Genomic DNA, 27998 nt, shown 5'->3' on the forward strand with positions numbered 1-27998 from the left:
AACTTTCAACATAATACAATCTAATGAAGAAGGCTACTAAAGGAACACAATTTAAACAAAAAAAAAAAAATTAAAAGAAATTAAAAAGAAGCTTACGCGTCGGATCTGCTCTTCGTTTGTGACTTATCCTTTTGATGTATGTCGCTCGTTAAACGGGCGATTTTGGCGAGTTTTAATTTTTTTTTTAATATTGATTAATCACTTAATTATGATTAAGACGATACTTAGTTTTAAAAATGGCTTATATTCTATCAAAAAGTTTATACTCTACCCAGAAAAAGGTGGCAACACTGAACTATAATTAATTCGCCTAAAAAATGAATTTCAATAATCATGGGCAGAAATTGTACATGTTTTTTTTCTTCTATAATTCAATAGATAATTACTTCTTTTCATTTTCCAGGAATATCAATATATGATTTTTGATAGGCGTAATTTGTGCAGTTCAATACAATACATGAGGGAGGGTTGAAATGAAAATAATAAGAGAACTCTTAAATAGCTCCAATGGCTACAAGAGAGCTTGCTATCCTCTTTGTGCATTACAACAACATGGATTATACAGCAGCTATTCTGCTATTATAATCTTTGATGAATGTCCGAAGGCAACCGTTTATTATTCGAGGAGCAGATCCATCACAGAATCTCTTTGTCAGATCAACAGCCTGCATGGATAGAAAACTAAGTCAACAAATAGTATATTAAAAGCTGGTTATATTGCCAGTAGCATTAAGAGTATATTAATTATTTTTCATCCAATCATATAGCTTGCTATCCTCCCCTTGCTTTGCATTTGAGATGAGAGAGAGAGAGTGAGGAATGGGAGGGAGAAAGAAGTTATTTGAAATTATCCCAATAAAAATTTAAAAATTAATGTGATTTATTTTTCATCCAATCATATAACACTTATATTTCTAAAACTATACATTTCACTTACACCACTTTTAAAAATATATTCATTTAAAGAAAAAATGCAATAAAAATTTCACTAAGGCTTCGTTTGATAAGATTTTTTTACTGTTTCTTAAAGCAGCTTCGAGTACTAAATTTTTAATTTTTACTAGAAAGCTGTTTTAAGAAGCAATAAAAAAGCCATCTCAAACAAAGCCTAAATTACAAATGAATGCTGTAAGGGAGGATGGTTAACCTCATTAATGACAATTTGATGCTTTGTCCCTATTTCCGTTATCTCTGCCATGGCAAGATGTAGAATGGAAAGTTCCAAGATTCTTGCAGTAGATTCATCCTGATTCAAAATTTTAAAGAGACTAAATTAGCACTGTCCATATATATATATATATATATATATATATATGGAGATTACATACACAAAATTCTTATGTATTGACATATCTAACACGTAAATATTTTATATTTACTTACCTACCACTTTAGTGTTTAAATAACATCAAATAATATGCATGAAAATGTGTGTTTTACTTTAAATAAATTCATATTAGTGATATTTTTTATATAGTTTAAATATTTGATTACAATAGATGAAGAATTTTATGAGATAAATGTAAACCCCTCTCAAAATTGTGGAGAACAACAACACATCACTAAGCAAGAGAATGGACAATAAGTCAAAATTAAATTAGTAGGGATAAGATTATTGATAATGATGATCAAAGTGATTGTATGAACTCATGATTTCAATTTCTTAATAGCCCTCTAGGTCAGGAAATCAAGTAAATAAAGTGTGAGGGATACCTTCCAATTTTGAGGGATGATTTTATCAATGACAAGGACATGCTCATTCCACTGTTTCACAACAGCTCCCAAGAGATCCCTGGCCAATCTATTACAAACCAAAATGCACAACTTACGAATCCTTGAAACTGAGCATAATTAATGAAAACTTTTTCAAAGGAAACATTACTAAGAATAAAAAATGCGATGCAAATATGGGAATCTAAAATCGTTTGGAGCTCTTTGGCCACAAGCCAGCCACCAATAAGAGACCTAAAGAACAAACTTTTTGTAGGCGAGCTTTGGAGGTGCTGAAAGAGCTTATTTACAAATTACATGATTGTCAATGACAAATCACATAATCAGAAACTAATAGAATACCTGAGAACAAACTTGTTGTAGACAAGCTTTGGAGGTGCTGAAAGAACTTCTGCTTCTGGAAGAGGAGCAACAACATAAACAAAATCTGATGGTTAGAACACCAACAAGAAACAATAAATACACAGTAAAAAAAATGATAGAATAAATAAGTTATTATGCATGTTTTAGAGATTAATATAGCTGAAGAGTGAGATGGTTCGCATACAAAAATAATATGCAATTAGGCATACATTTAACATTCTACTGCTCAGCCACTCCCAAGTTATTGGACATGTTGAGACCCGCTGGTATTGTTCAAACTATCAGGCAATACTAATATGTCACGAAAAATCATTTTGATCGGGCATGAATCCCAAGGCACACTTAAATTGGAAACTTTCAAAATCAAATTTAGGATCAACAAAGCTCAAATTTCAGCAAACTTATAGTCAAAGTGAACATCTAAATGAGACAAACACAACGACATAAAAGATGGTCCAATCCGAGCACTAATAAGCCAAAATCAAGGGCCTAAAGGTATTTGAAAGCTTCATTATTTTAATTGGAGGATCAAATGAACTCCAAATTTGACATGCTTATAGTCAAATCAAGTAGCTCAACCAGATTAATCTAGTGATCCCCAGATTACATAAATATGACATCATTAAGGCACTTAAATAATTGTGAGAATCAATATGCACCATTCGATGGACTGCTCTGATTTTTCTCCGAACTTTCACCATATTTATAGGGCATGTCTATCCAAAAAATTTATTAATAGACCATCACTCCATACATAAGGGGCTTGGACCCTAGAAAGAGAGAAGAAAATTCTAAGACTTAAAGAATCCCGAATCTCCACTTGAGCACCACCGACAGCAAACTCTCGTCACCCTGCTGTTACTATCAGACCTCTACTAGGCCACCATTGAACCAACTCCCGGCCACCACTATCAGGGCTCCATACGATTACCATCATTGAACCATTTCCAATCTCCACCCTCAAACCACAGTTGCTTGTCGACTACAGTCCACAAACCATCGTCGTCTTACTACGGTTCTCGGACCACCATCGCTTGACTACGGTCCTCGAACCACCATCGTCAGCCTACATTCCTTCAAAGTTTTGTCACCTGCTGACTACAATCATTTGAACTCAATCACAGGACTATGATCCTCCCAACCTCCATCGTTCACCGACTACAGTCCTTCAACCTCTGTCGCCTACCGAGTATGATCATTCTAAACATCATAACCCGCTGACTACAGTCCTCAGACCACACTTGCCCGACAACAGTTCTTCAACCTCAGCTTCCCAGTTACGGTCCTTCTAAACCTCTATTGCCTATCGGCTAGGGTCCCAAGGACCACCGTGCCAACTATGATCCCACCAAACTTCATCAGCAGACTACAATCACACTACTATGATCCCTCAGATCACCATCGCCGACTACTATCCCTCCAACCACCATCGCTCAACCTCCATCGCCCATCTATGATCCCTCCACATTCTTCCAACTACCATTGCCTGATTACGAACCTTCAACCTCCATTGCTCAACTACAATTCTTCCAACCAAAAAAATAGACCAACAATCTTGAAGAATAACTCTCATGTCATTAGGCTCTTCCAACCTAAACATGCAATGTGCTCTATAAAATGTATATTTGTTATGCTCCATCAAAACCTTCCTTGAGAAATGACATCATTTAAAATCAATGAAAAACACTAGAGAATCATTTCAATTGAGCTATGCCCCATGATTTTTCTTTCTTGGGTGTTCCATATAAAATATTTGGTCTCTTACAATTCTCGTAATCCCCCTTATATGTATTCCGCAAATTTTTAATATATATACGGTTAAAAGATAAATAAATTAATTAAATATAAAAAAAATAAAAATAGCCAAAGAACCTTGTTTAACAGGCGACTTACAGCTGATTTAGCCATGCTGAGTCATGTGCCAGTCCAGTCAACTGTGATTGTAGCAAGTTTTCCGTTAAACGGGCTACTTGCTACAGTAACATACTTTTTTTATTTTTTTTTCGATATTCAATTAATTAATTAATTTTTTAGCTGTATTTATTTTAAAAATTTGCCCGTTCTATATTTGTTTAATGGATTCGTTATTTCATATTAATATTTTTAAATATTATTGGAAATTAGAGTTATTCCATGGAAAGATTGATTATTAAGAGTAGGTAATTTTGGATATTCATCATGTAAAGTATTTTATTTCTCCTAAAAAAATGTTATTATTATGAGTAAAAACTTTATTCAGGAGAAATTAATATCTAGGAGCTGTAATATTAAATCCAAAAATATAAAAATTTAGAGCAAAAACAACAAACTGAAAACAGACTATAAAGGAAAAGTAAACTGAAAGTTAAAAACATATGCGCTATGAAACCAATCTGAGCAAGTGAGTAAAAAATTAAAAAAAAAAAAAAAAAAAAAAAAAAAAAAAAAAAAAAATCTGAGCTAGCGAGTAAAATGTTTTCTTGTAACTGCAAGGATTAAAATCTTTAATATTATTATAAATTTGAACTGGCAAGTAGGTTTTAATTTTCTTAAAAAATTCTGAATAAATATTTAGATTTTATTATATATTTGATTAATATATAATTATGAAATTTTTTGGTAGCCTGAATAAGCAATTAATTTTCATTTACAACTCCCGAGATTTAGTTAAGTATCATGTAGTCCTTTGAGATTTGATAAAACATCAAATATCACTATCGAATTTGTTTAGCATTAGTATATCTCATAAGAAAAAGTAGACTAATTATTAATTAAAAAGATTCTTAAATTTAAGTTGCACACATAAATCTACGTGCACATAGCACTCTCCCAAATTGATTAAATTCCTTCTTCTTCCCATGGTTCATCTGTTAAACCTGTCTATGGAGCTCCATTGCTGATCAAGATAATCCTGATGCCGTTAATTCCTCTGGTTTGATAAAGATCGACTTTGTGATTGATAAGGGTAAAAATTTGATGTCTTATACTCAAGATTTCTCTTTTAAAAATGCTAAATCGAAGATTGATGAAAGATTTCTAGGAAGACCTAATGATTTAGAGGCATCTATTTTAAGATTAGTAAAAAAAGATGATGGCAATTGTGCTTCTTCTGCAAAGGTTGTTGTTAATCCAGTTTCTTTAGTCAGAAATGATTTCAATTCAGGTTTTTCTGCAAATGTTGATATCAATTCTGTTCCTTCTGAAAGGGGAAATGTCCATGTGTCTGGCAAACTTTCAGATTCTGTAAATGTTTGCGTTAATGCTTCTGAAGATGTTAAAAACTCTTCTAATTTGTTGAAAGAACCTGTTAATGCTAGAAGGCAAACAACCTAACATTAATCTAGTTAATCTTGAGAAAGATATTGAGATGATAGAAGATGGTGTTGCTGTTAAATTGCATCTTGAAAATGAAAAGGCAATATTAAGACTTCATAACTCTTTGGTCATTAAGGTTTTTGGAAACTCTATTTCTTATTCAGTGATTAGTATAGATTTAAGGAAATAATGGAGTAAATTTGGTTATTTTCACCTTATTAACTTAGGAATGGAATGGTTTCTATGTTCATTTCATTCTTCTGAAGCAAAAGAAGTTGTGTTTAGTGGAGGACCTTGATTTATAGGAGGACATATTATTGGTAAGGAGAATTGGAGTCTTGATTTTTCAACATCATCAATGAAGGATTTGTTTTCATTTGTGTGGATCCATTTTCCTCATCTTCCTTTATATTGTTGGGATGAAACTAACATTGTTCGAATTGCTTCTATGGTTGGTACACCTATGTTCTTGGATGGAAATATGTTTAATTAGGTGTAAAGAGAATTTGCAAGAATTTATGTTCGTATTAATCTTGATGCACAACTTCCCTTAGATATTTGGGTTGAAGGGTCTAATGGAAGATTATTTTAAAAAATAGAATATGAAAAGATTTCATCATTCTGTTTCAATTGAGGTAGAAAATGACACGCGCAACTTCATTGCAATAAAAATGTGGTTAATCAAAATAAGGTTACTTCTTTATCTAATGTAGAAGTGGAAAATGGAATTATCTCTGGTCAAGTAAATTAAGTGAATCATGATTATTCAAAAGAAGTGAGAAATTCTGATTTAAATAATAATATGGAATATAACAGGTATGGTTCATGCGAATTATGGAAGAAATAAATTTAAATATTTCAAAAGAATTTCAGAATATATCTTTTAAAGTCAGCGCAAAGAGAGAGAAAGAAAGAGCAAGGGCCACACAAGAAGAATTAATTGATGGGAGTTCCATCTTCTCAAAGACAGCGGAAGAGATCATTTCCAACTTGCGACTGGCGGCTCTGAGGCGATTTAGGGTTTCCGTTCTCTCGATCGCCTTCCTCGTTTTTCTGCTTTTTGGTTTGCTTTTTTGCTAGATTTTTTCCTTATCTGGCTTTGTTTGTGTTCGTTCGTGGCTTTACTTTGATTTTTCGTTCCGTTTTCCTTCGGAGACGACGACTAAGTCGTCATCTCTCCACCCGAATGCTGCCTTAACTGATGGTCGCACTCGATCTTTCAAGGATGTTGTCTCAGGATCGTCATCTGCTGCTCCTAAGCTTAATTTTGTGCAGTCTTCTATTAAGGGTTGTCCAGCTCTATTGTTCGATGACTTTGTTGTTTCTCAGCTTGCAGCCCCTTTTGCCCTTACTCTTGTAGGTAATTTTGTTTTGCGTCGCCCTAATCTGGACGTGATCCGAAAGTTTTTTGTGAGTTTGAAATTATCTACTTCGTTTCATGTCGGGTTGCTCGATCCGCGACATGTTGCAATCCAATTAACGACCGATCTGGATTACAGTCATATTTTTGCTCGTCAATCTTACTACATTCAAGGATGTCAGTTGCGTCTCCTCAAATGGACTCCTAACTTTGATGTTCGAGAGGAATCACCTATTGCGCCGGTTTGGATTGCTTTTCCTAACTTGAGATTACATTTTTTCAATACGCAAATTTTGTTTGGTCTTGTGTCGATTTTTGGAAGGCCCTTACAAACTGATCAAGCTACGGCTTCCATCTCTCGGCCCTCTGTTGCGCGTGTCCATGTGGAACTTGATGTTTCTAAGAAGCATCCATCGGAGGTTTGGATAGGTTCTGAGATTAACGGTTACTTTCAAAAGGTAGAATTTGAAAAGTTACCTATATTCTGCTCTCCCTGTAAAATGCATGACCATGCTTTTAACGATTGTTATAGGCTACATCATCACCTTCGCAAAGCTAATGTTGTGTCCAAACAATCTCAACAAAATGTTGATGTTCAGTCTGATAATGAAAACTTGCTTCATGTTGCTTCTACTGGTAATGATAATTTGGACCTTGCTGAGAATGAAGGAATTATTTCTAAGTCTAATGAGGTGCCTTTACCTACTGTGAATGATTCTTTAAACATCATGAATGACCCCTTACCTGTTTTGAATTGCGCTCCTCTAACGTCTATGTCTTCCCTAGAGGTTTCTCTTCCTAAACAGGTTGATATTAGCGATAATGAGGATGTCTCACCTGCTGTTGGTTTAATATTGGAAAATCAAGGGTTGAATGATACTTGCTCTCTAAATATTGCTAACCTTGTTTTACCCATTTTGAATGGCTGTTTAAATTCTAAGTTACCTGTTAATGCTGATGATGATTTTTGTTCTAACCATAACCAGGAACCTATTATTTCTAATCTCTAGCTTATTTCTGTCAGTCATGTTGAGACTAGTCAAAAGGATTTAGTTGAAATAGAAAATGCTGAGCTTGGTTTAAATAATAGTGAGATGGATGCGGAAGAATTGTTGGAGGAAGGTGAGCCACCTCACAAAGGTAACGGTTTAGATCTAAATCCTGAATGTAAGTCTCCTACTATTTCCCATCTGCGTTATGATAATCTTACTGATACTAAGGATCTAGAATTTACTGCTAGATGTTTTGCTAGAGATGATATTGACATTAGCTTTGTTAAAGGTCAAGGTAAACGTGGTAGGAAGAGCAAGAATCTTATGGTTCAATCGGCCAGGAATACTAATCTTGTTTTAAAATCCGGTAGAAATACCCGTTCTCAAACTAGTCGTTAATTTTTTGGTTTTTATGTTTAAATCGCACTCATTTGGAATGTGAGGGGCATTGGGTGCGCCTCCTTTCGGATGCAGGTTAAAAATCTTTGTCGTATTCATGATATTTCCATTTTAGTTTTGCTTGAACCTCTTGTTAATGTTTTTAAGTTACTTAATAATGCTAGATTTCTTGGTTTTAAGCATTCTATGGCTAATTGTGCTAATAAGATTTGGGTTTTCTGGAAAGATCCAGTTCATATTGTGGTTCTTGGTAATTTTACTCAAGTGCTTCATTGTCATATCGATGTTCTAAATGTTAAGTGTTGTGCCACTTTCATTTATGCGGCTTCTTCTCGTGGCATGAGAAAAGCTTTGTGGGAGCAATTAACTGAATTTCATAGTATGTATCATGGTCCGTGGTTGGTGGGCGGTGATTTCAATACTATTTCTAATCCTTCCGAGCACTCTGGGGGATCTTTTCCTAATTCCTTTTCTATGGAAGATTTTAATAATATGATTATTGACTGTAATCTCATTAATCAATTTACTTGGAATAGAGGGCACCTTTGGCAAAGACTGGATCGCATTTTATTTAATGATAACTGGATCAATTCTTTTAGTACTATTTCTGTTAAGCATCTTAGTCGTACTCTTTCTAACCATTCTCCTTTACTTCTTGCTCTTAATATTAGTCAGGTTAATGTTGTTCCTCAATTTCGCTTTCAAAATATGTGGCTTCAACATGATTCCTTTTTTGGGAATGTTCAAGAGAACTGAAATGCTATTTTACATCCTGACAATTCTATTGGGGGTATGAAAAGACTCTGGTCTAAGTTGAAATGATTAAGCAGCTTTTAAATTGGTGGAATCATAATGTCTTCAAAAATATTTTTACTAATATTTTAAATGCTGAAGATATGGTTAATAATAGAGAGAATATTTGTCAAAACTGTCCTTCTGAGGCCAATTTTGCTTCTCTTAGAGAGGCTAAATCTAATCTTTGTAATCTTCAGGCTCAAGAAGAGACTTTTTGGAAACAAAAGGCTGCTGCTAAAAATTTGGTGGAGAGGGATAATAATACTAAGTATTTTAATGCTTTGGTTAATAGTAAACGTGCTTCTAACTCTATTTTGAAAATTGCTCGTGATGATGGTTCTATCACTGAGAATGGCGAGGAAATTGCCATGTTAGCCGTTCATCATTTTAAAAATAGGCTTAATAAGGATTTTAATCCCTGTAATTTGATTAATAATAGCATTATCCCCTCTCTGGTTTCTGAGGCGAATAATGATATGCTTGCTAGCTCTCCTTCTATTAAGGAATTAAAAGTTATTGTTTTTATATGAACGATAACTCTGTGACTGGTCCTAATGGGTTTACTACTAAATTTTTCAAAAAACTTAGGATATCATTAAGGATGATCTTCATGCTGCTATTTTGGATTTCGTTGTTGGTAACCCTATGCCTAAGTTTTTTGCTTCTACTTCTATTGTTCTCATTCCTAAGAAGATTAATGCTAATAACTGGGATGATTACAGACATATTAGTCTTTGCACTTTTTTCAATAAATTGCTTTCTAAAATTTCTATGTCTCATTTATCTAATGTTCTTCCTAACATTATCTCTCAGTTTCAAATGGGTTTTGTTAAAGGTCGCTCTATTTATGACAATATTTTGCTTGCTCAAGAGTTTTGTCATGATTTGGACATTAAGGTGAGGGATGGTAACTCCATCCTCAAGCTGGACATTTCCAAAGCTTATGATAATATTAGTTGGCAATTCATTTATAACATCCTGCACTCTTTTGGGTTTACTTTAGTTTTTCTTAATCTGATTAAAAATTGTATTGAGGGGTCCTATTTTTCTTTGCTCATTAATGGCAACAGTGCTGATTTTTTTAATTCTTCTCATGGTTTAAGGCAAGGTGACCATATGTCTCCTACGCTGTTCATTATTGCTATTGATTATCTTTCTAGGAGTATGTTTTGCTGATGATTTTATCATTTTCATGAATGCTTCTCATAATAATATTAATAAACTTATGGATTTTTTCCATGTTAGTAATACTATTTCAAAACCATGCGGGGTTTTCCTATTTCTCACATTTGTTTTGCTGATGATTTTATCATTTTCATGAATGCTTCTCATAATAATATTAATAAACTTATGGATTTTTTCCATGTTTTTTGCACTGTTAGCAGTTTGTCCTTAAATAATAATAAAAGTTGTTTTATTGTGTCTAATAATATGAAGAGGAATCGTATCTCGGTTATTAAGGATTTGACTAGTTTTGTGCATGGTCAGTTACCTATTAAGTATCTTGGTATTCCTCTTTTTAAAGGTAGAAAAAAATCTTTCTTGTTTATTTAATTTCTTCGGTTCAATATAAACACATGTCCTGGGAGTCTAATTTTTTGAGTATGGGGGTAGGCTTACTCTCATTAGAAGTGTGCTTTGTTATCTTCCTGTGTATTCTTTTCAAACTATGCTCCCTACTAAATGGGTGTGTAACCGTATTGATATTATCCTTAACAAGTTTTTTTAGAAAGGCTCTTCTAGTAACACTAAAATGATTTGGGCCTCGTGGGACAAGTGTTGTGGTATTTTAAAAGAGGGAGGTCTTGGCTGCAAAACTATGGCTGACCTGGCCCTCGTGGGACAAGCTAATTCATCCTTATGGGCTAAGTTTATGTTTTCTAAGTATTGTGATAGGAAGCATCCTTCTACTTGTTCTTTTAATGTTGTTGATTCTAAAGTTTGACAAAGGATGTGTAAGATTAAGTGGAAGATGGAACATCATCTTGCTTGGGGTCTTGGAAGTGGTAATGTTTTTTTCTGGAAGGATCAATGGCTAAATTCTATTTCTATTGATTCTCTTATTAATTCTTCTTCTAATGCGAATGTTAAGGTTAATTACTTTATCAATGATAACTGTTGGGATTATGAAAAGCTTGCTGAGGTGGTTCCTGATTGCATTATTCAGAAAATCTTCTCTATTCCTATTAATGCTGATTCTAACGATGTTCTTTTATATAAGTTAGCTAGTGATGGGTTGTTTAGATTAAAAGATGCTTGACATGATTTTAGAATTAAAAAAGATGATAATTTCATTTATTTTAGGATTTGTCATACAAGTATCCCCTCTACGGTGTCTACCTTTGTTTGGAGAATTTTAAACAGATTTATTCCTACGGATGACATTTTGACTAAAAGAGGTTTTGTCATTCCTTCTAAATGTCAATGTTGTTTCCATTTTGAAAGCATGCATCATGTTTTTGTTTCAGGGCCTATTGCGGTTAAAACCTAGTGCTACTTCGATGATATCTTTAAATTAAATATTTTTAAGGGGAACATGTCCATTTATAGTATGCTTAAGGCTTGGTTTGTGGATTACAAAGGCCATATTAGGAATTTCACTTCTTCATTTATTCTTCGGTATCTTTGGTTGGAAAGGAACAACTCTGGTTTTAATGGTATTCAAATGAATTCTTCCAGGGTTATTCATAATGTGAAAGATAAATTACTTAGCCTGGTTTCAGTTAACTTAATTACTTTAAAAGGTTTTAAACATTGTTATCATGTTGTTGCTGACCTTGGTCTCAAGTTGCATTTGTCTTCCTCTTTTTCCGGTCCTTGTCTGGTTTTTTGGTTAAAATCGAGGGTGGGTTGTTTTAAGCTGAATGTTGGTGCTGAGGTGGATAATAATATTATGGGATGTGGTGGCATCATCAGAGATGGCTATGGTAACGTTATTCTCGTTTGGCTATTTTGAATTCTATCCTCTATGGGTTAAAAGGCAAGCCCCTATAGTAAATTACCCCTCCCGATAACGAGAGAGAACTTTCGATTAAGGCTAGTCGTCAATCAGATACGTATAAATACGTGTTATCTGGCATATAGTAGCAGCATGGGTTTGGACTTGAATTTGGAAATTTGAAGGATTTGGGGATTTTGAAAATTGATATTTAAAATAGAAATTGCATCATCTTTCACTTAAAGCGGATGGTGGGGGAATGGATGATGGACCCGATCAAGATCCCATGGTTCCGTCGTTCCGGGCCATCGTGGTCCCTGGTCTATATAGTCAGAGGAGGTAGTCGACCCAACCTGATAGAAGGATCCTTTTCGGCAGCCATGGGTTGCTTCGTCCAAGGGTACCTTGTAGACCTGGGATAGATATTTGCCTAAGGGGACAAATTTGAATCCACCTTAGCTAACAGAGGGCTTTGTGCCCTATCGATCATATCCTATCGATTCATATCTCAAGGATTTGATGCCACTAAGGAGCGTATTGGCTCTGGACATAACCAGTATTTCGTGGTGCCATTTGGCGGCAAAACCACTCGATTCAGAGGGCCCCGGGTCGTCATAACCGTTTATCCTGCGGTGCCATTTGGTGGCAAAACCGCCGGTTAGAGGACACGTACCACGTCCTTATTGGCAGGAGATTGTTTGAGAATGGATCCTAGTGATATTTTCGACTAGACATTTTGCTCTTTGTGAGCTGAAGTAAATTTTGATTTGCCCACCCCGACAAACTGTTGCGGAGGGTGGATGGACTTTGCTTTGAGTGATTGATGATTTGATTTCAATTTTAAATATCTGGACTTTAGGATTTCTGGAATTTGGATTTTGAATTGACTTTTGGGATGTATTTAAAAATGTTTGTGAACCCCTCCGGTTGAGATCTTCGTTCAACACGGCCATCATCGGTGTGTTTGAGGTCATTTCTCGTTATGGATTAAACCCTGTCAATTCGACCAAGCTATTGATTGAGGATCGGGTTTCTCGTATGCTTTATGCCTTTGTTAAAAAATTCTTTTGATTATAGGCCTTGAAGGCCTAATATAAATGTATTAAAACAAATATTCTGGTCACCACGGCCACATATTTGTTTGTTGGTTTGAACCCTGTCAACTCCTATCGATCCATATAGAATGATCGGGTTCGAACTTAAATTCACTTATTGACTCGCGTAGCATCCCTAGACGTCACGTGTGTACCAATAATACGCTCGCCGGGGCCCATACGGGTGATTGTATTTTCCCCTTTAGTGTACCTATGTGTATACAATTTATAGTGCACGTGCAAGGGTACTTTAAAGTATTTGTAGTTGTGTAGATAACTATCATTTTGATGCACACAACTTTTCATTTGAGAGCTTATACACGCCTTCTGTCTGCTAGTACGAGTGTTGTGGATCCGGTGGCGATATGCTATAGATTGTAGACGCCTTCTATCTGCTTGCATAAGTGTTGCAGATCCGGTGGCATCGGATTGTAGGTTGTAGACGCCTTCTGTCTACTTGCATAAGTGTTGCAGATCCGGTGGCGTTGGATTGTAGGTTGTAGACGCCTTCTGTCTGTTTGCATAAGTGTTGCAGATCCGGTGGCATTGGATTGTAGGTTGTAGACGCCTTCTGTCTGCTTGCATAAGTGTTGCAGATCCGGTGGCGTTGGATTGTAGGTCTTGATATTGACTCCCCCCTTTCTCATTCACCGGGGATGGACTTTCTGGATTTTGAATTTTGTTGCTTTGTAGAGAACTCCTTTTAAGATCATCAATGTAATAGATTTCTTCTTAAGTATAGAACTAAGAAGAGACTTTGGAATACCAGGAAGTTTGATTCTAATTTGTTCAAACTTCCTTTCCGATTATGCCGAGTGTACTTTTTGTACATCGAGTCGCCCTTGTACCCGAAATACTTGAAGATCTTGATCACCAATGTCGTAAGTGATATCAATACTTGTGCCCACAGTGATTCGTTGTACCTACGATATACCCACTGTTGTTATCCACAAGCGACTTATATATATTTGCGGGGACCCGTTGTATCCACTACGAGCTCCTAGGAGTATTCGTGGGAGAGTCCTTTACATCAGTATCATATCCACCTTTTCATACACCGGGCTGCCCTTGTACCCGACGTACTTGAACATCTTGATCACCACTGTCGTAGGTGATATCCGTACTTATGTCCACAATGATTCATTTCAATACACTGCTGTTATCCACAAGTATCCATTTGCAGGAGACTGCTGCATCTACTACGACCTCCTGAAAATGTTTGTAGAAGACCCGTTGTTTCTGCATCATATCCACCCTTTCACCAATCTCGGGTGGGTTTGATTGTACTTGTTTGTAGGGGACGGTCCTCCACTACTGAATGCAGGTATTGCCATCTTAATCTACGGGCATTTGTACATGTTCATTGCGTTGGAAATCTTGTTCCATAGCTTGCAGGTAGAAATTCTTGTCCATTTTTCAAGCGAGTTGCAGTTAGGAATTTAATTTTGAGTTGAAACTTTTGCATGATTGTTCAGACCAAGTTTGGATCGAGCTTGAGTTCAAGTCTGAGTCCAAGCTCAAATCAGACTCTTCATTGCCCGTATAATTTGAGTTCATTTGAGCACAAGTTCACGAGTCCTCTTGAATACGATTCAAGTTAGCTCTTTGTATATGCTTGAGTCCAACTTAAGTTTCATTTAGACTCCAGTTCATCGAGTCTATAACTCCCTCTTAATGTTGTATAGCATGAGTTCAAGTGCGAGTTCAAGTGCTTTGTTCGGGCTTTGAGTCCAAACACAGTTCAGACTCAAAATGAGTCTCATCTACCCGTTCGAGTCCCCTGCAGTCCAAGTCTTGTTCAAGATCTTTCTGAAGTTCTTGTAAGTGCAATGTCATTTGTCCAAGTTTGATTTGAGTTTAGTTCCAATTTGATTTCATTTTATTTGAATTTTGACCTTTAGAAATCATTTGAATTTTGTTCTGATCCTCTGCTTGCATTCAATCAAGTTCAAAAGTCCACAAGTTATTGTTCATTGTTGTTTATTTGAGTCCCAATGCTTGTTCTTTTTGAGTTCGATCAGCTTGTTCAAATTCTGCCCAAGTCTCCTGTTTCAATGAAAATTTCGACAGCCTCCCGACGTCTCCCCCGTTTAGGGGAAAAACCAAGAGGCAACTTTCCCCTCGACGCTACGTGAGCTCTTCAGGTAGGTGTCAAAAGTGACACCGCGGTCGCATGCTTTATTTAAAATCCCCGCCCGCTACGTGAGCGTTTAAGGGTGTGGAGCACGAGTCAAAAAAACACAGATTTCCCCCATCTGCACTACGTGAGCGTTCGGGGGTACTTATATATACAAAAATATATTTTTATCCTCCTCGCCGCAAGCGTCGCACCGATTTCCCGCCCTACAACGCTACTTGAGCGTCTCGGAGGTTTGTCGGCTCGTTGCAAGCATTGAAGAGGGATCCTTAAATCGTCGCAAGCATCGCACCAGTTTCCTGCCCTACAACGCTACGTGAGCGCGTAGGGGGTTTCCTATTTGTCACGAACGTCGAGAACGAAAATCTGAGTTTAGAGATTTATACCTTCAGGACCGGCGGTGGATGATCGTGGACCGAGGTAGGAGAAGGCACGATCGACTCGTGGAACGAGGCAAGGGAGGGAACGGGATTTCTTCTCTTTTTTTATTATTAATTATAATAATAATTAAACAATTATAATTTATAATTAATTATTAATTATTAACTAATTATAATTAGAAAATTAATTATAATTATAATTAATTAATAACTAATTATAATTAACCAGAATTAATTATAATTAATAACTAATTACTAATTATTAACTAATTAATCATAATTATAATTAAATAATTATTAAATATAATTAATAATTATTATAATAAATTAAAAATTGTTCTGCAGATTTACTGGAGTTGGCCGAAGAAGCATCCGAAAGGTAGAAAGTTACCTTCCCTACGGGTGAGCTCCCATGGCTGCCTCCGATCAAAATGTTACAACTTTGATCCAATGGGAGGGGAACGGCATCGGAGGAGCAGTCGAACTGCAACGAGGGAGCCGGAGAAGCGACGCCAAAGGGAGAAAGTATCTTTACGGCGAGCGAGCTCCCGATTATTGCTTCAGATCCAAATGTCGACTTCCGATCCGGCTGGCAGAGAGTCGTAGAGGGAGCGAAGTCGACCAGTACAAAGGAGCCGAGAAGCGACGAGCTTCTGTCGTTTCGTCCGATCAAACTGTCGTAGCTTCTGATTCTGCTCGAAGGGGCCTCGTCGAGAGAGAGAGAGAGAGCAAGAGCGAGAGAGTAAGGGAGTGAGCGGGTTGGGGAGGAATGGAGAGAGCTAGCAGAGGCCGAAGGCCTCATTTTCGCGACCCTTTTAACGACGCAAGGTCGTCCAAGCGTCGTGGGAGAAGCGACGTCGATCGTGAGAGGAGTGTCGCAAACACGTCTGCGACGTGCGACGACGTGCGCGGGACGGCTGTGACAGAGAGCAGGTATGGCATTTTCTTCTTTTTTTTTTTTGTGCACGAGGTCAACATGGAGCAAGCATATGACTTCATGGGTTGGCCGGCTCTAAATAAATCCTTGGAATGCTTTGGATTTCCGGGTTTCTTCTCTGAACTAATAATGGATTGTGTTATTACTTCATCATTTGCTCTGATGGTTGATGGGAATCATACTGATGGGATACAAGCCAAGTGTGGTTTTAGTCAGAGGTGTCCATTGTCACCGTTGCTATTCATTATTTTCTCTCAATTGTTGTCTAATGCTCTTTTGGAAGAGGAATCAATTGGTATTAAAATTAGCTCCAATGGCCCAAAGATCTCCCATTTGCTATATGCGGATAATATTGTAATCTTCTCAGATTCAAAAGTATCAAGTGTCAAGAAGATAAAAGGAATTTTGAAGGATTTCTGCTGCAAAACCGGACAGAAAATCAATCAAAACAAATCAGTTGTTTTATTCAGTAAAAAGGTGAGAAGAAGGAAAAGGAAGACTATTTCACACATCATGGGATTCAAATCTACCAAAGAATTTTTTTATCTTGGAGTTAAGGTGGCTTTGAGAAGACTAAGGAGAATGGACTATCAGTTTGTAATTGACAAGGTATTAAAAATGCTAAATACTTGGGGCACCAAGTTCATTTCTTTGGCGGGGAAGATTACTCTTGTTAAGTCGGTATTACTCTCAATCTCATCATTCCACTCTACTCATTCTTTGATTCCTATTAGCACTTTAAATGAGATTGATAAGCTTTGTAGAAATTTTATTTGGAAAAAAATAAATGGAGGTCTTGGACTTCATTACATGAGCTGGAACAATATGTGTAAACCGTTGGAAATTGGTGGCCGAGGGTTGCACTCATGTTCTACCAAAATGGGATCTTTAAGAGCAAGGCTTGCTTGGAAATATGCAATGGATAAAGACTCTATGCTGCATAGATGCTTATACCCGAAATATGGTAAAAGCTGGGATCAAAATGCTGGAAGGAAAACTTGTTCGCTGGCTTGGAAACTAATCAAGGATGGGGGAAAATGTCTTAAAAAGATAGTGAGATGGAAAATAGCAAATGGGGAATCTATTGATATCTTCAATGATATATGGTTCATGGACAAGAGTACAGGTGGCCAACATTCGTGGGGAACAATGACTGCGAGGTGAAAACTGTCAATGACTTTATATTGGAAGGGTGTTGGAATGTTGCTGAGATGAGGAAATACTTTGGAGAGGAGCTAATAGAAAGAATTTGTAAAGTTCAAATTTTTTCCAATTGGAACTAATTCATGAAGGTTCGGGCAAGTCTATTTCAGCTCTGGCATATTCGGCGGCAAATCAGCATTTTGAAGAGTACAAATTTTATAAAATTTTGAATAAGGCAAAGCTGAATGCAAGGGTGGAAACATTTTGGTGGAGGTTATTAAATAACGCATTACCAACCTACAGCTTCTTATCATACAGGAGATTGATAACTAATAGCTATTGTCCTAGGGGATGCAATGAGGAAGAAGATTTAAAGCATTTAACAGTGAGTTGTAAGAAATTGAATGAGGTTATTTTGCTTATGAATAAATGGGGGTTTATGATACCTATGCTTTCCTGTTTTGAAGATCGCTGGAGTTGAATGAAAAGGATAAATCCTTCTATGTTAAACATCTTCTGCAACATCGTTTACTTCACATGGAAAGGGAGGAATGAGTTAATACATGGAAAATCTGAGAGATCGCCTGCTTATATAGCTGCAGGGTCTGTCAATCATGCAGCTATACATATAGCCTTCGAATGGAGCAATTTGGGAAGGTTGAATGCCAATCAGCAATTGCTGTTAGACAAAGCTTGGCATCATCCTCCTCCCGATTGGATCAAAGTGAATGTTGATGCAGCATTGTTATCCTCTTACAAAGGAGGAATTGGAGGAGTATCAGATATTACAAAGGGAGGTTCCTGTTTGCTTTCGGCAAAACTTGTGAACATTGGAATAATGCTTATTTGGAGCTTCTTGCTTTGAAGACTATTAAAGAGGTGATAAAAGAATGGATGTTGGAATATAAAGGTATCATAATAGAAAGTGACAATGCAAATGCAATCAAGTTTATTCAAAAGTTTTGCAAGGAGAATGGGAAGGAGATGGAAGAATTTTCTTTTACTAAAGATTTTAGTTATGTAATCTTTAATTGTATAGATAGGAGGGGTAATAAGTTAGCGGACTTATGTGCTAACTATGCCATTTTTTATTCTTTTGGTTGGGATGATTTAGCTCTCAATAAAGTTCCTCATTCATTTGTTGAAATATTGAAGGAGGAATCGGTACGTGATGGTGTGTAGTTGCTTTCCTGGTTTTTCTTTTTTGCTTTAATGCATTTATTGCTTTATCAAAAAAAAAGACTTGGATACTAAATTAGAGTCAGGATCTCCCCTCTACATCTTGGTAGCTCGGGAAGTGAGTGCAACCCAGGAAGAGTCTGTCCCTGAGGAAATAAAACCTCTCCTCGAAACTTTCATTGACATCTCCCCAGAAGATCTGCGCCACCAATTACCACCTTTAAGAGACATTCAACACGTTAATGACTAAGTGCCCGGAGCTTCCTTGCCCAACTTACCCCATTACCGCATGAATCCAACTGCTAAGCTCAAGAAACAAGTTGATGAGTTATTACAAAGCGGTTTTATCAAGGAGAGCCTTAGTCCATGGGTTAATCCTGCCCTTCTAACCCCTAAGAAAGATGGGTCATGGAGAATGTGTGTTGATAGCCGCGCTATCAACAAAATCACAGTCAAGTATCATTTTCCCATTCGACTATCAACAAAATCACAATCAAGTATCGTTTTCCCATCCCTCAGTTAGATGACATGTTAGACATGATGACCGGAGCCACTCTATTCTCTAATATTAACCTTAAAAGTGCCTACCATCAAATTAGGATCCGTCCGAGAGACGAATGGAAAACCGCTTTAAAATCAGAGATGGACTATACGAGTAGACAATGATGCCTTTTGGCCTGAGCAATGCTCCAAGTATGTTTATGAGAGTGATGACCTAGGTCCTCAAACCTTTCCTAGGGAAATTTGTAGTGGTGACTGGTCTACTTTAATGATATTCTGAATTTCAGTAACTCGGTGGATAAACACTTGGATCATTTAAAGCAAGTCTGCAAAGTCTTGAGGAAAGATCAATTGTTTGCTAATCCCAAGAAATATACATTCCTCACTGATCACATAATATTTCTTGGATTAATTATATCCTCCCAGGGCATATCCGCTGACCCGGAAAAAGTGAGCAATAAATGAGTGGCCCGAACCTAAGAACATCAGAGATGTCAGGAGTTTTCATGGACTGGCCACTTTCTTTTGGATGTTTATCAGAAACTTTAGCACTATAGTGACCACAATAACAAATTGCTTAAAGAAGGGAGAATTTCATTGGACTACTTCTGTCACTAAAGTATTTGAGGAAATTAAGAAATGCCTGGTAGAAGCTCCAGTCATGAAATTATCGAATTTTTCTAAAGTTTTCAAGGTAACCTACGACGCTTCTGAAATTGGCATTGGTGGAGTCCTTTCCCAAGAAGGACATTCAGTCGCTTATTTTAGCGAGAAGTTGAATGACATTAAACAACGATAAACCACCTATGATAAAGAGTTCTATGTTACTATTCAATCTCTTAGGTATTGGAGACATTATCTACTTCCCCAAGAATTTGTCATCTTTTCGGATCATGAAGCGTTACGATATATTAATTCTCAAAAGAAACTTAATGCCCGACATGGAATGTGGGTTGAATTCTGCAAGAGTACATTTATACCATTAAACATACATCATGATCTGAAAATAAGGCCGTAGACGCCTTAACTTGTCGAATAATGATCACCCGTGAGATGAGAATTGAGGTGATTGCCTTTGAACGTATCAAAGAAGACTATAAGGACTGCCCTGATTTTTATGAAATCTATAACTCCTTGACCCCTGGAAGTGACCGCACTATCAATGATTTCCTAATAGAAGATGGGTACCTATTCCGAGCTCAAAAACTTTGTATTTCCAAAACGCCTCTTCGAGAATATCTTGTTTGGGAGTTACATGCGGGAGGGTTAGCTGGTCACTTTGGGCAATCTAAGACTATTGCCGCCTTAGAGAACCGATTCTATTGGCCGAGTCCAAAGCATGATGTTAGTAAACTTTTGAGGAGATGTCATACCTGTCAACTCGCCAAGCAACGCAAACAGAACACGAAACTCTACACTCCACTCCCCGTACCTAATTGCCTTGGCAAGATGTGAGTATGCATTTCGTTCTTGGTTTACCAAAGACTGTGAGAAAACATGATTATATTGTGTAGTTGTCGATCGTTTTTCGAAAATGGCCCACTTCCTCCCTTGTTCTAAAACTTTTGATACCTCTCGGATTGCCAAGCTCTATTTTGACGAGATCGGTAAACTTCATGGCTTACTAAAAATCATAGTCTCTGACAGAGATATTAAGTTTACAAGGGTTAGAACATCAGAGAAAACCCTTTTACCTATTAATATTTTTGATACATGAGCTTGAAAATCATGATTCCTGATTCACAAATTTTTGCACTAATCTTCTATTAGATATGTTTTATGAAAGGAGTTTTGAAAAAAATTAGTGTTTCTTTTTCTAATTTGTTTCTTGATTTAGATATTGGATTAAAAAGTTTTTGAGCCTTTAAAAGAACTTGATCTTGGATTAACAATTTCTAACATTTTTGGGTTATGCGTTATCAATATATTCTTTACTAAGTTTTTGAATAAAATCAAGAAGTAACTTTCTCATTTTAAGAATATTTGATTTTTTTTTAGATTAGGGATTGTTTTATTTTTTAATCATTTTTTTTCTGATTGTTTGTGCACATTCACTCTTTGATAATATCAAAGGAAGAGAACGTACTGTTGTATTTGAACGTACTATTATATTTGTATCTTTTTTTTTTGTAACCTTTTATTTTAAAAAAATAGAAACAACAAAAATTTTGTTAACCCCTAATTTTAATTTTTTTATTCTAGTAAGGGAGAGATTAGGATAAAATATTTTTAATTTTGCAAATTCAACCTGTAATATTTGTCACATCAAAAAGGGGGAGATTGTTACAACTCGAGCTTATGAGTTAATGTTTTTGATGATAACAAATATTGTGGTTCACTTTCTATTGTCTACCTGTATTTGCAATATATTTTTATTTATGTGTATACTAACTTTTCAGAATTACGATGCACCATTCAAGGCTCAAGATTTGGTTGAACAAATTTTATTTGTAATATTCATTGGTGTTTTTGATTTTTTGAGTCATGTAATGTAAAGATGTATGCGTGCTTAGTAATCTTGCACATACATACTTGGGGGAAAAATTCTAACTATTTTAGAGTTTTCTGTTTTCGATCATATCGTCCGGGACGATCCCAAATCGTCCCGGACGATCGGTTAAAAAAAATCCTAATTAGAGCATCCTGATTAAGATAGCCGCAAGTAAGCAAATCATCCTGAACGATACTGGCATCGTCCGGGACGATAGGCTCAATTCAGAAAGAATCAGCCGCTACAACCTATTAGGCATATTTTATTTTTGGACATCGTCCAGGTCATCGTCATGGACAATGCACTACAATTATGCCAAAATTAGTTTGGTAATTAAGCAAAGCAATTAAGATTTGATTGCTTGATCATATCGTCCTGGACGATCGCAGGATCATCCAAAACGATCAGTTAACAAACCTTGGTTCTTCCTGGATGATTCATAATCGGTCTAGCTCCATCCAAGACGATGCTCTGGACGATATGTGCCTTTTTTGTACTAATCGGCCGAAACGATTGTGAGATCGTCCTTGGCAATCAGTTTACTTTTCCATCGTCTAGACATGCAATCAGGGTGATGTTCTTGTCAATGCTCAACGATTTGAACTAATCGTACAGGACGATATGAATATCGTCCTGGAGGATAGTGTCAGTTTGTTGCAATTAATAGCAAATTTGGAGCTCTTCTATTTAAGCCCTCTTGTTTATACAAGTCAGTGTCTTTAGCAGCCATTGAAGCTTCGTTCTTCTAGAGGAAACTTGAAGACAGAACTTGAAAGGGAGAGAGGAAAGGGTGGAGTTTGAGAGAGGAAGAAGATCCTTGGAGATGATTTCAAGGGAGTCTGGAGGGTTTCACATGGTTGCTCCGGCAAGCTTGCACCTTAGTACCATCGAATTCAAGGTTCATCTTGAGGAAAGTTTTGGGAAGAAAAAGATCTCTTTGGTGTCAAAGGACCCGACTACTCCGCCACACCAGGGAAGGAGGAAGTGATTTTGTAAGGGCTTCTCCGCCTAGCTGTGTGGGACTAAAGGAAAGTCACTAAAAATTTAGTGCAATACTCCGAGGGTGCCTCCGGGGAGTGGACGTAGGTCAATGTTTGACCGAACCACTATAAATCTGTTGTGTTCTTTCTTTTATTATTTCTGCACTTTAATTTCCACACTCGTTTCTCTTGTGATGAATCTTGGTTTGGTTTAAGATTGTGTTTTTGTTTAGAGAAATTTTTTAATATCCAATTCACCCCTCTCTTGGTTAGCCTCGAGACTAGTTCATAAGGGCTTAACATCCCTATCAAACTTTCAGCAGAGACTAGATCCATACCTCCTGGAGTTGTACGAGAGCTCTAGGGACACTCACTGGATAAGGTCGAGTTTTCTTCCACCTGGGGAGAATGATGAGGACATCGACAGGCGTTATCGACAAGTTTATCGACGAAGGAATCGCAGATCAACGGCTACAATTCAACGTCTTTACTTTTGATGCATTTCTTTATGTTATGTTTTATTTAGTTTTGTTATTTTCCGAATTTACCCCTATGAGGAAGTGTCTTATTATTGTAGCCTAGAGGGAAATTGTGTACTTTTCTTTTTTCATGTTTGAGACCTATATATATAGTGGTCTTATGTGTTGTAAGAGGATGATAAATGATTGAATAAAATTTGAGTTTGTCTTCTTATTCTTCTTGTGTGTGTGCTCGAGAGAAGAGAGAGAGTCCGGAGTGCGGCAAGTGCAATACCCACCAGTCATTGGAAGAGTCCGTGGCTCGTGGTCTCCATCTTTCCTCCCTCCCCTTCCTCTCCACACCTGCCAGCCACTACCCACTTGTCTACCGATCTCCACCCTTATATCCATCACGATCCAAATCCCACCCTAATGAAGCACCAAAATCCCCCCCTCCAACCGGCGGCTCAAGCCTTCCTTCCTCACACCCGACGCCATCTCCCCCTCCCCCTCCCCCATTGCCGCCGGCCTCCCCATTAGCTCCACCTCAATTATGATGATTTCAATTATCATAATTTCCTTCTTAAATTAGCTCTACATGGAAAAGGAAAGAAATTAATCTTATTTGAAATTTGAAATTCAAATTTCAAATACTTTCCTTATTTTTAAATCCTAATTAGGAAAGTGCATAAAATCAAACCTATTTGAAATTCAAATTAGATTGGATTTCTTATTGCCTTTCCTAATTCCCATGAGTTGTTTTGGAAACTCTTAAATCCCTCCCCACAAACCTCCTCCTCTTAATGCAGCCGGCCCCCCTTATTGGGCTTCTCTCGTATTTTTCCTCTTTGAGCCCTCACCCTATTTGAATTTGAAATCAATCTCAAATTTAATTCCCTCTAAATCCACTTAAATATGAATTAATTTCATACTTACTAAAATTTTCTCTCTCACCCTCTAACCTAATCTAATTCCCTCTCTTCCCCTTGGCCACCCCGCTCCAATTGCATCCTCCCGTGGAAAACCTAAAACTCTCATGTTGTTTGAAGCCAAAGAAAAAGACAAATTATTTCCTCCCTTCTACCATGCATGGCCGAATTTGGCTTCGACGAGCAAGGACGATCAGATATTCTTGGATCCACATTCTTTGACGTGTACTTTGGCAACGACGAGACTGTTGACGGATATGTCGACCACATCTTATACCAACTAACATTATCGATTGAAGAGCACCTTCAACCGGGTCGTTGGATAATCATCGGTCACCCACCGCCTCCTCCGCCGCCGGCTACCTCCCCATCAGCGAAGGTCCTCGGTGCCGTCTTCCTAGTAGTAATATCCTTCCTCGTATGGTTCGTCTTTCTCCGCTAAATCCTAAGAGTGATTGAGCGAGAAGGTACTCAAGGTGAACCTCTCGTTATTAAGTGGTGGATTATGTTGTGTACTTAGTATTTACTATTGTCTTGAATTTTGATTGGATTATTCAGTTAATATCAAAAGCGCTTCTTTGCCTAAGCAAGTTGAATACTTTGAATTCCTAACTCTTCTCTATTTGCAAGCAATAATTTTCATTAGCAAGTTTTAATCAATTGTTCCTTTTAATTTCTCAAGTAACTCCTAGTAGTTTCACACCACCATGCCTCATAATTTATAATTTGTAAACTTCAAAACCCTAGATTCAGTTATTTCTTCAATTTCCCTGAAATGCCACCCCATATTAAGTTTTGCAGACAAGAACAAATAGAAATTCACAGAAATATCAGGTGAAAACCATAGAATCAACAAGAGTGTCAACTATAACACAAACTTGAATCTCATTCTCGACTAAATCAGTGCCTATATGTACAAGCACAACAAATACATATTATACATGCAGGTTAATACCATTACAAAGATCGGACACTACCATGGCGACAAAGAAAAAAGTCAGCATTAATTGAGGTAGTAATAATGACAATGATGTCATGGCTGGTCACCTTAGATAACCTTATTGGTACTTTTTTTTTTCTTTTTGAAAAGGTCATAGTTGAACAAAATTTGACCCAGCTTCTTGAAATTTCTATGGCATCCATTTCGTACTAGAATCCTTGATCCTTTTCTACGGCCATTACCGAATTAATGCATCAAATTGTCTCTAAAGCCTAAGTTCCTAGTTGAAATAAACCTAGGAAGCTTGCTTATGCATTTCAAATCCTCATTGTTTATCAAACAGTTTGAAAATCAAGGTTTGCCTAAAAAAAAAAATTATTTAGGTAGTTATTTAGGTAGAAATAGAGATGACAAGCTAAACAAAACAGTATGATGGAAGTACTCTGCAACAAGAGGTCTTAAGAAATAGATTTCGGTATAATGATATTGTTAACAAATACTAAATGTCAATCCCAAGTTCTATTCTGACCAACAAGAATGGATAAGTTAATTTCAATTTTCAACTATATCTAAATAAGTAATTACAAGGCCCAAATTAAGTGTCTTATATGCCAAAAATCTCTAAACATGACAACTACATCATCTAAATATGGCCACGATGCTCTTATGAACTTCTTTGAAAGCTATATCTTTATTAAGGCTAGTGCGTCTTTGAATTGACAATTATATAATTGCATAAATGGTTGTAGTTGTGAAGCTTTTATTTTATTTTGAATAACCTCTTTGTTGTTTTTCTTATATTTAAGTAGATTAGCATGATAAAATAGGATCTACTCATTGTGTAACAATACAGAGATAGAAAACAGAGCAAGAAAAGAAAGATAGTGAGAGGATGTCTCAATGACACTCTTTCTTCCCTTTCAACAAGACATAAATGAGCAAGATCTAATCAAGAATGATTCATGATTATCAAGCAAAAAATGAATGAGCTCAAATTTTTAAACAAGTTGAAATATCTTAATCTTGTTCAAGTTATTCATTATAGAGCCAAAAACAAATAAGTTAAGTCAATGCCCATTTTAACTACATCACAAACTTTGACTTATGGAATTGTTGCTTAAAAAAAGTTTGGAATTTTCATACACAATCAACAACAACAACAAAAACATCAAGTCTTTATCCCACTACATGAGGTCTATTAGATGAATCCATTTTCTTCATTGCCTCATGCTAGGAGTCAAAATCTCATTTAAATCTATTTAAAAAAAAGGGTCATTTCTAATATTTTCTAGCTAATTCATTTTAGCTTTACCTCTACCTCGCTAAGCATAGGCCAAATCTAATACATCTACTCTCCTAACAAGGATTTTCATATACAAAGATGGAATATATTATAACTTTAAAAAAAATATATATTTAAGACTTTACAGTGCTAAAATAATTATACTGTTTGAGAAAACATACACATTATATAATAAAGAATATGGGAGGGATTACCATTTTTTGAGTCTTTTTCATTCTTTTTCATAAGCTCCTCTGCCTCTTCTTCACTTTTCACCTGAACAGGTTCCCCACTAAAGCTCATGTGATCATACTCCAGCAGAGAATTCTTGTCGAAGACATAACCAGGCACTGGAACCTCACATTAATCACAATGAAAAAACCCCTAACCAATAAAAGACAACCATACGGAAAAAAAATAATAACATAAGAGATTGTTTGATTGCAAGATTCAACCTATAAATCTTGCAAAACCATTTTTTAATATACATAAATCCTACTAACTTCTTAAATATCATTACCTCTAGCTTTTTGCAAATTCTGAATTAGTAAATCAAGATGGAGCTAGGATTTAAAATATTTATACCACTTATACTAACCATGCATCTTGTTTTCATTCATTTAAATCCTAATTCTGGAAAACATCTCTCAAACAGTTTATTAGGATTTAACCATATTTAACATTTATCAGATCAAATAAATTCAAGATTTAACAACTCTAGGTTATACAAAATCTGGAATTACAATATTTACTAAATTCCACTGGTAGCCAAAAGGAGCATAAAATTATCCAAAAAAACACCAAACAGAAAACAAAATCATGAAATTTTCAACAAATTAGAACAATAAAAGGCAAAGGCCCAAATACCTTTTTTTGCATTTACCCTCTTGTCTAAGAGAAAAACAGGGTCGGACCCTTCTAAGCAAGCGGCATATGCAATCAACCTGCCATCAAATTGTCTCTAATAAAAATCAAGTTTCCCAAATTATAGGAAGTACAGAAACTTTGACGATAAATAAATAAATAAATAAAAAAACTCGGAAACTTCTAACTCACAAAGCGAGTTCCCTAGCAGCTCTCGGGCTATGAAATTTCCCGCCGTTATCTAACTTAGAAAAAGCTCTTTTTGGAAGAATGCATGACTCCGTAGTTGTCTCTAAGGCCTCGACGACAGCGTAAGGTGGAGAGACAATGAAAGAATTCTTAGTTGGTGGAGAAAAGGTGAGAGCTTTGGGCGATTTGGGCCAAAAGTTTCTATAGAAAGAGTAAAAGGGTTTGCGATTAGAAGGTGAAGGAGGGGCAGAGTTGAGGATATTGAAGACGAGGTGGGCATTGGGAGAAGAGAAGGAAAGAGCCAAGCTTGCTTCCATGTTTCCCTAGAATTTGAAGAGATAGGGTTTGTTTGGTTGCAGGATTTAGCCTAAATCCTGCCAAACGACAAAAATGAGAACTTTAAATCCAACAAACTTCAATCCTTTTCCTACACCACTTTCTCTTAATTCCGAATTTTAGTAAATCGGTAATTCAGCGGATTTACGGGATGTAGCCGCCGAAGCGCGCGAAAGGAAAGAATGATCGACAAAAACGTCGTTCAAAGAGGCTAAGCTTTTTTGGCGACTCTTTAAAATTCTACTAGGAAGAGCATAGACAGTCCAAAGAGAAAAGATGTGATAGA

General features: G+C 36.5%; 1 protein-coding gene across 2 annotated transcripts; it reads right to left on the bottom strand.

Moving 5' to 3' along the window:
* Positions 1-351: 351 nt before the first annotated feature.
* LOC110112037 (transcription antitermination protein NusB) lies at positions 352-27998 on the bottom strand. Of its 2 annotated transcripts, XM_020844110.2 has the most exons (7): positions 27380-27993; positions 27191-27267; positions 26539-26673; positions 2074-2128; positions 1714-1801; positions 1148-1246; positions 352-665 (listed from the first exon to the last, which is right to left on the bottom strand). In XM_020844110.2, exons 1-7 carry the CDS (start codon positions 27691-27693, stop codon positions 558-560), a joined length of 876 nt encoding a protein of 291 aa, XP_020699769.1. In that variant the 5' UTR covers positions 27694-27993; the 3' UTR covers positions 352-557. The 2 variants fall into 2 exon arrangements, with proteins under 2 accessions (XP_020699769.1, XP_020699770.1); XM_020844111.2 differs by lacking the exon at positions 26539-26673 and having other exon boundaries at positions 27380-27998.

The sequence above is a fragment of the Dendrobium catenatum genome, unplaced genomic scaffold (assembly GCF_001605985.2).
Source record: "Dendrobium catenatum unplaced genomic scaffold, ASM160598v2 fragScaff_scaffold_532, whole genome shotgun sequence".
Classification (NCBI taxonomy): domain Eukaryota; kingdom Viridiplantae; phylum Streptophyta; class Magnoliopsida; order Asparagales; family Orchidaceae; genus Dendrobium; species Dendrobium catenatum.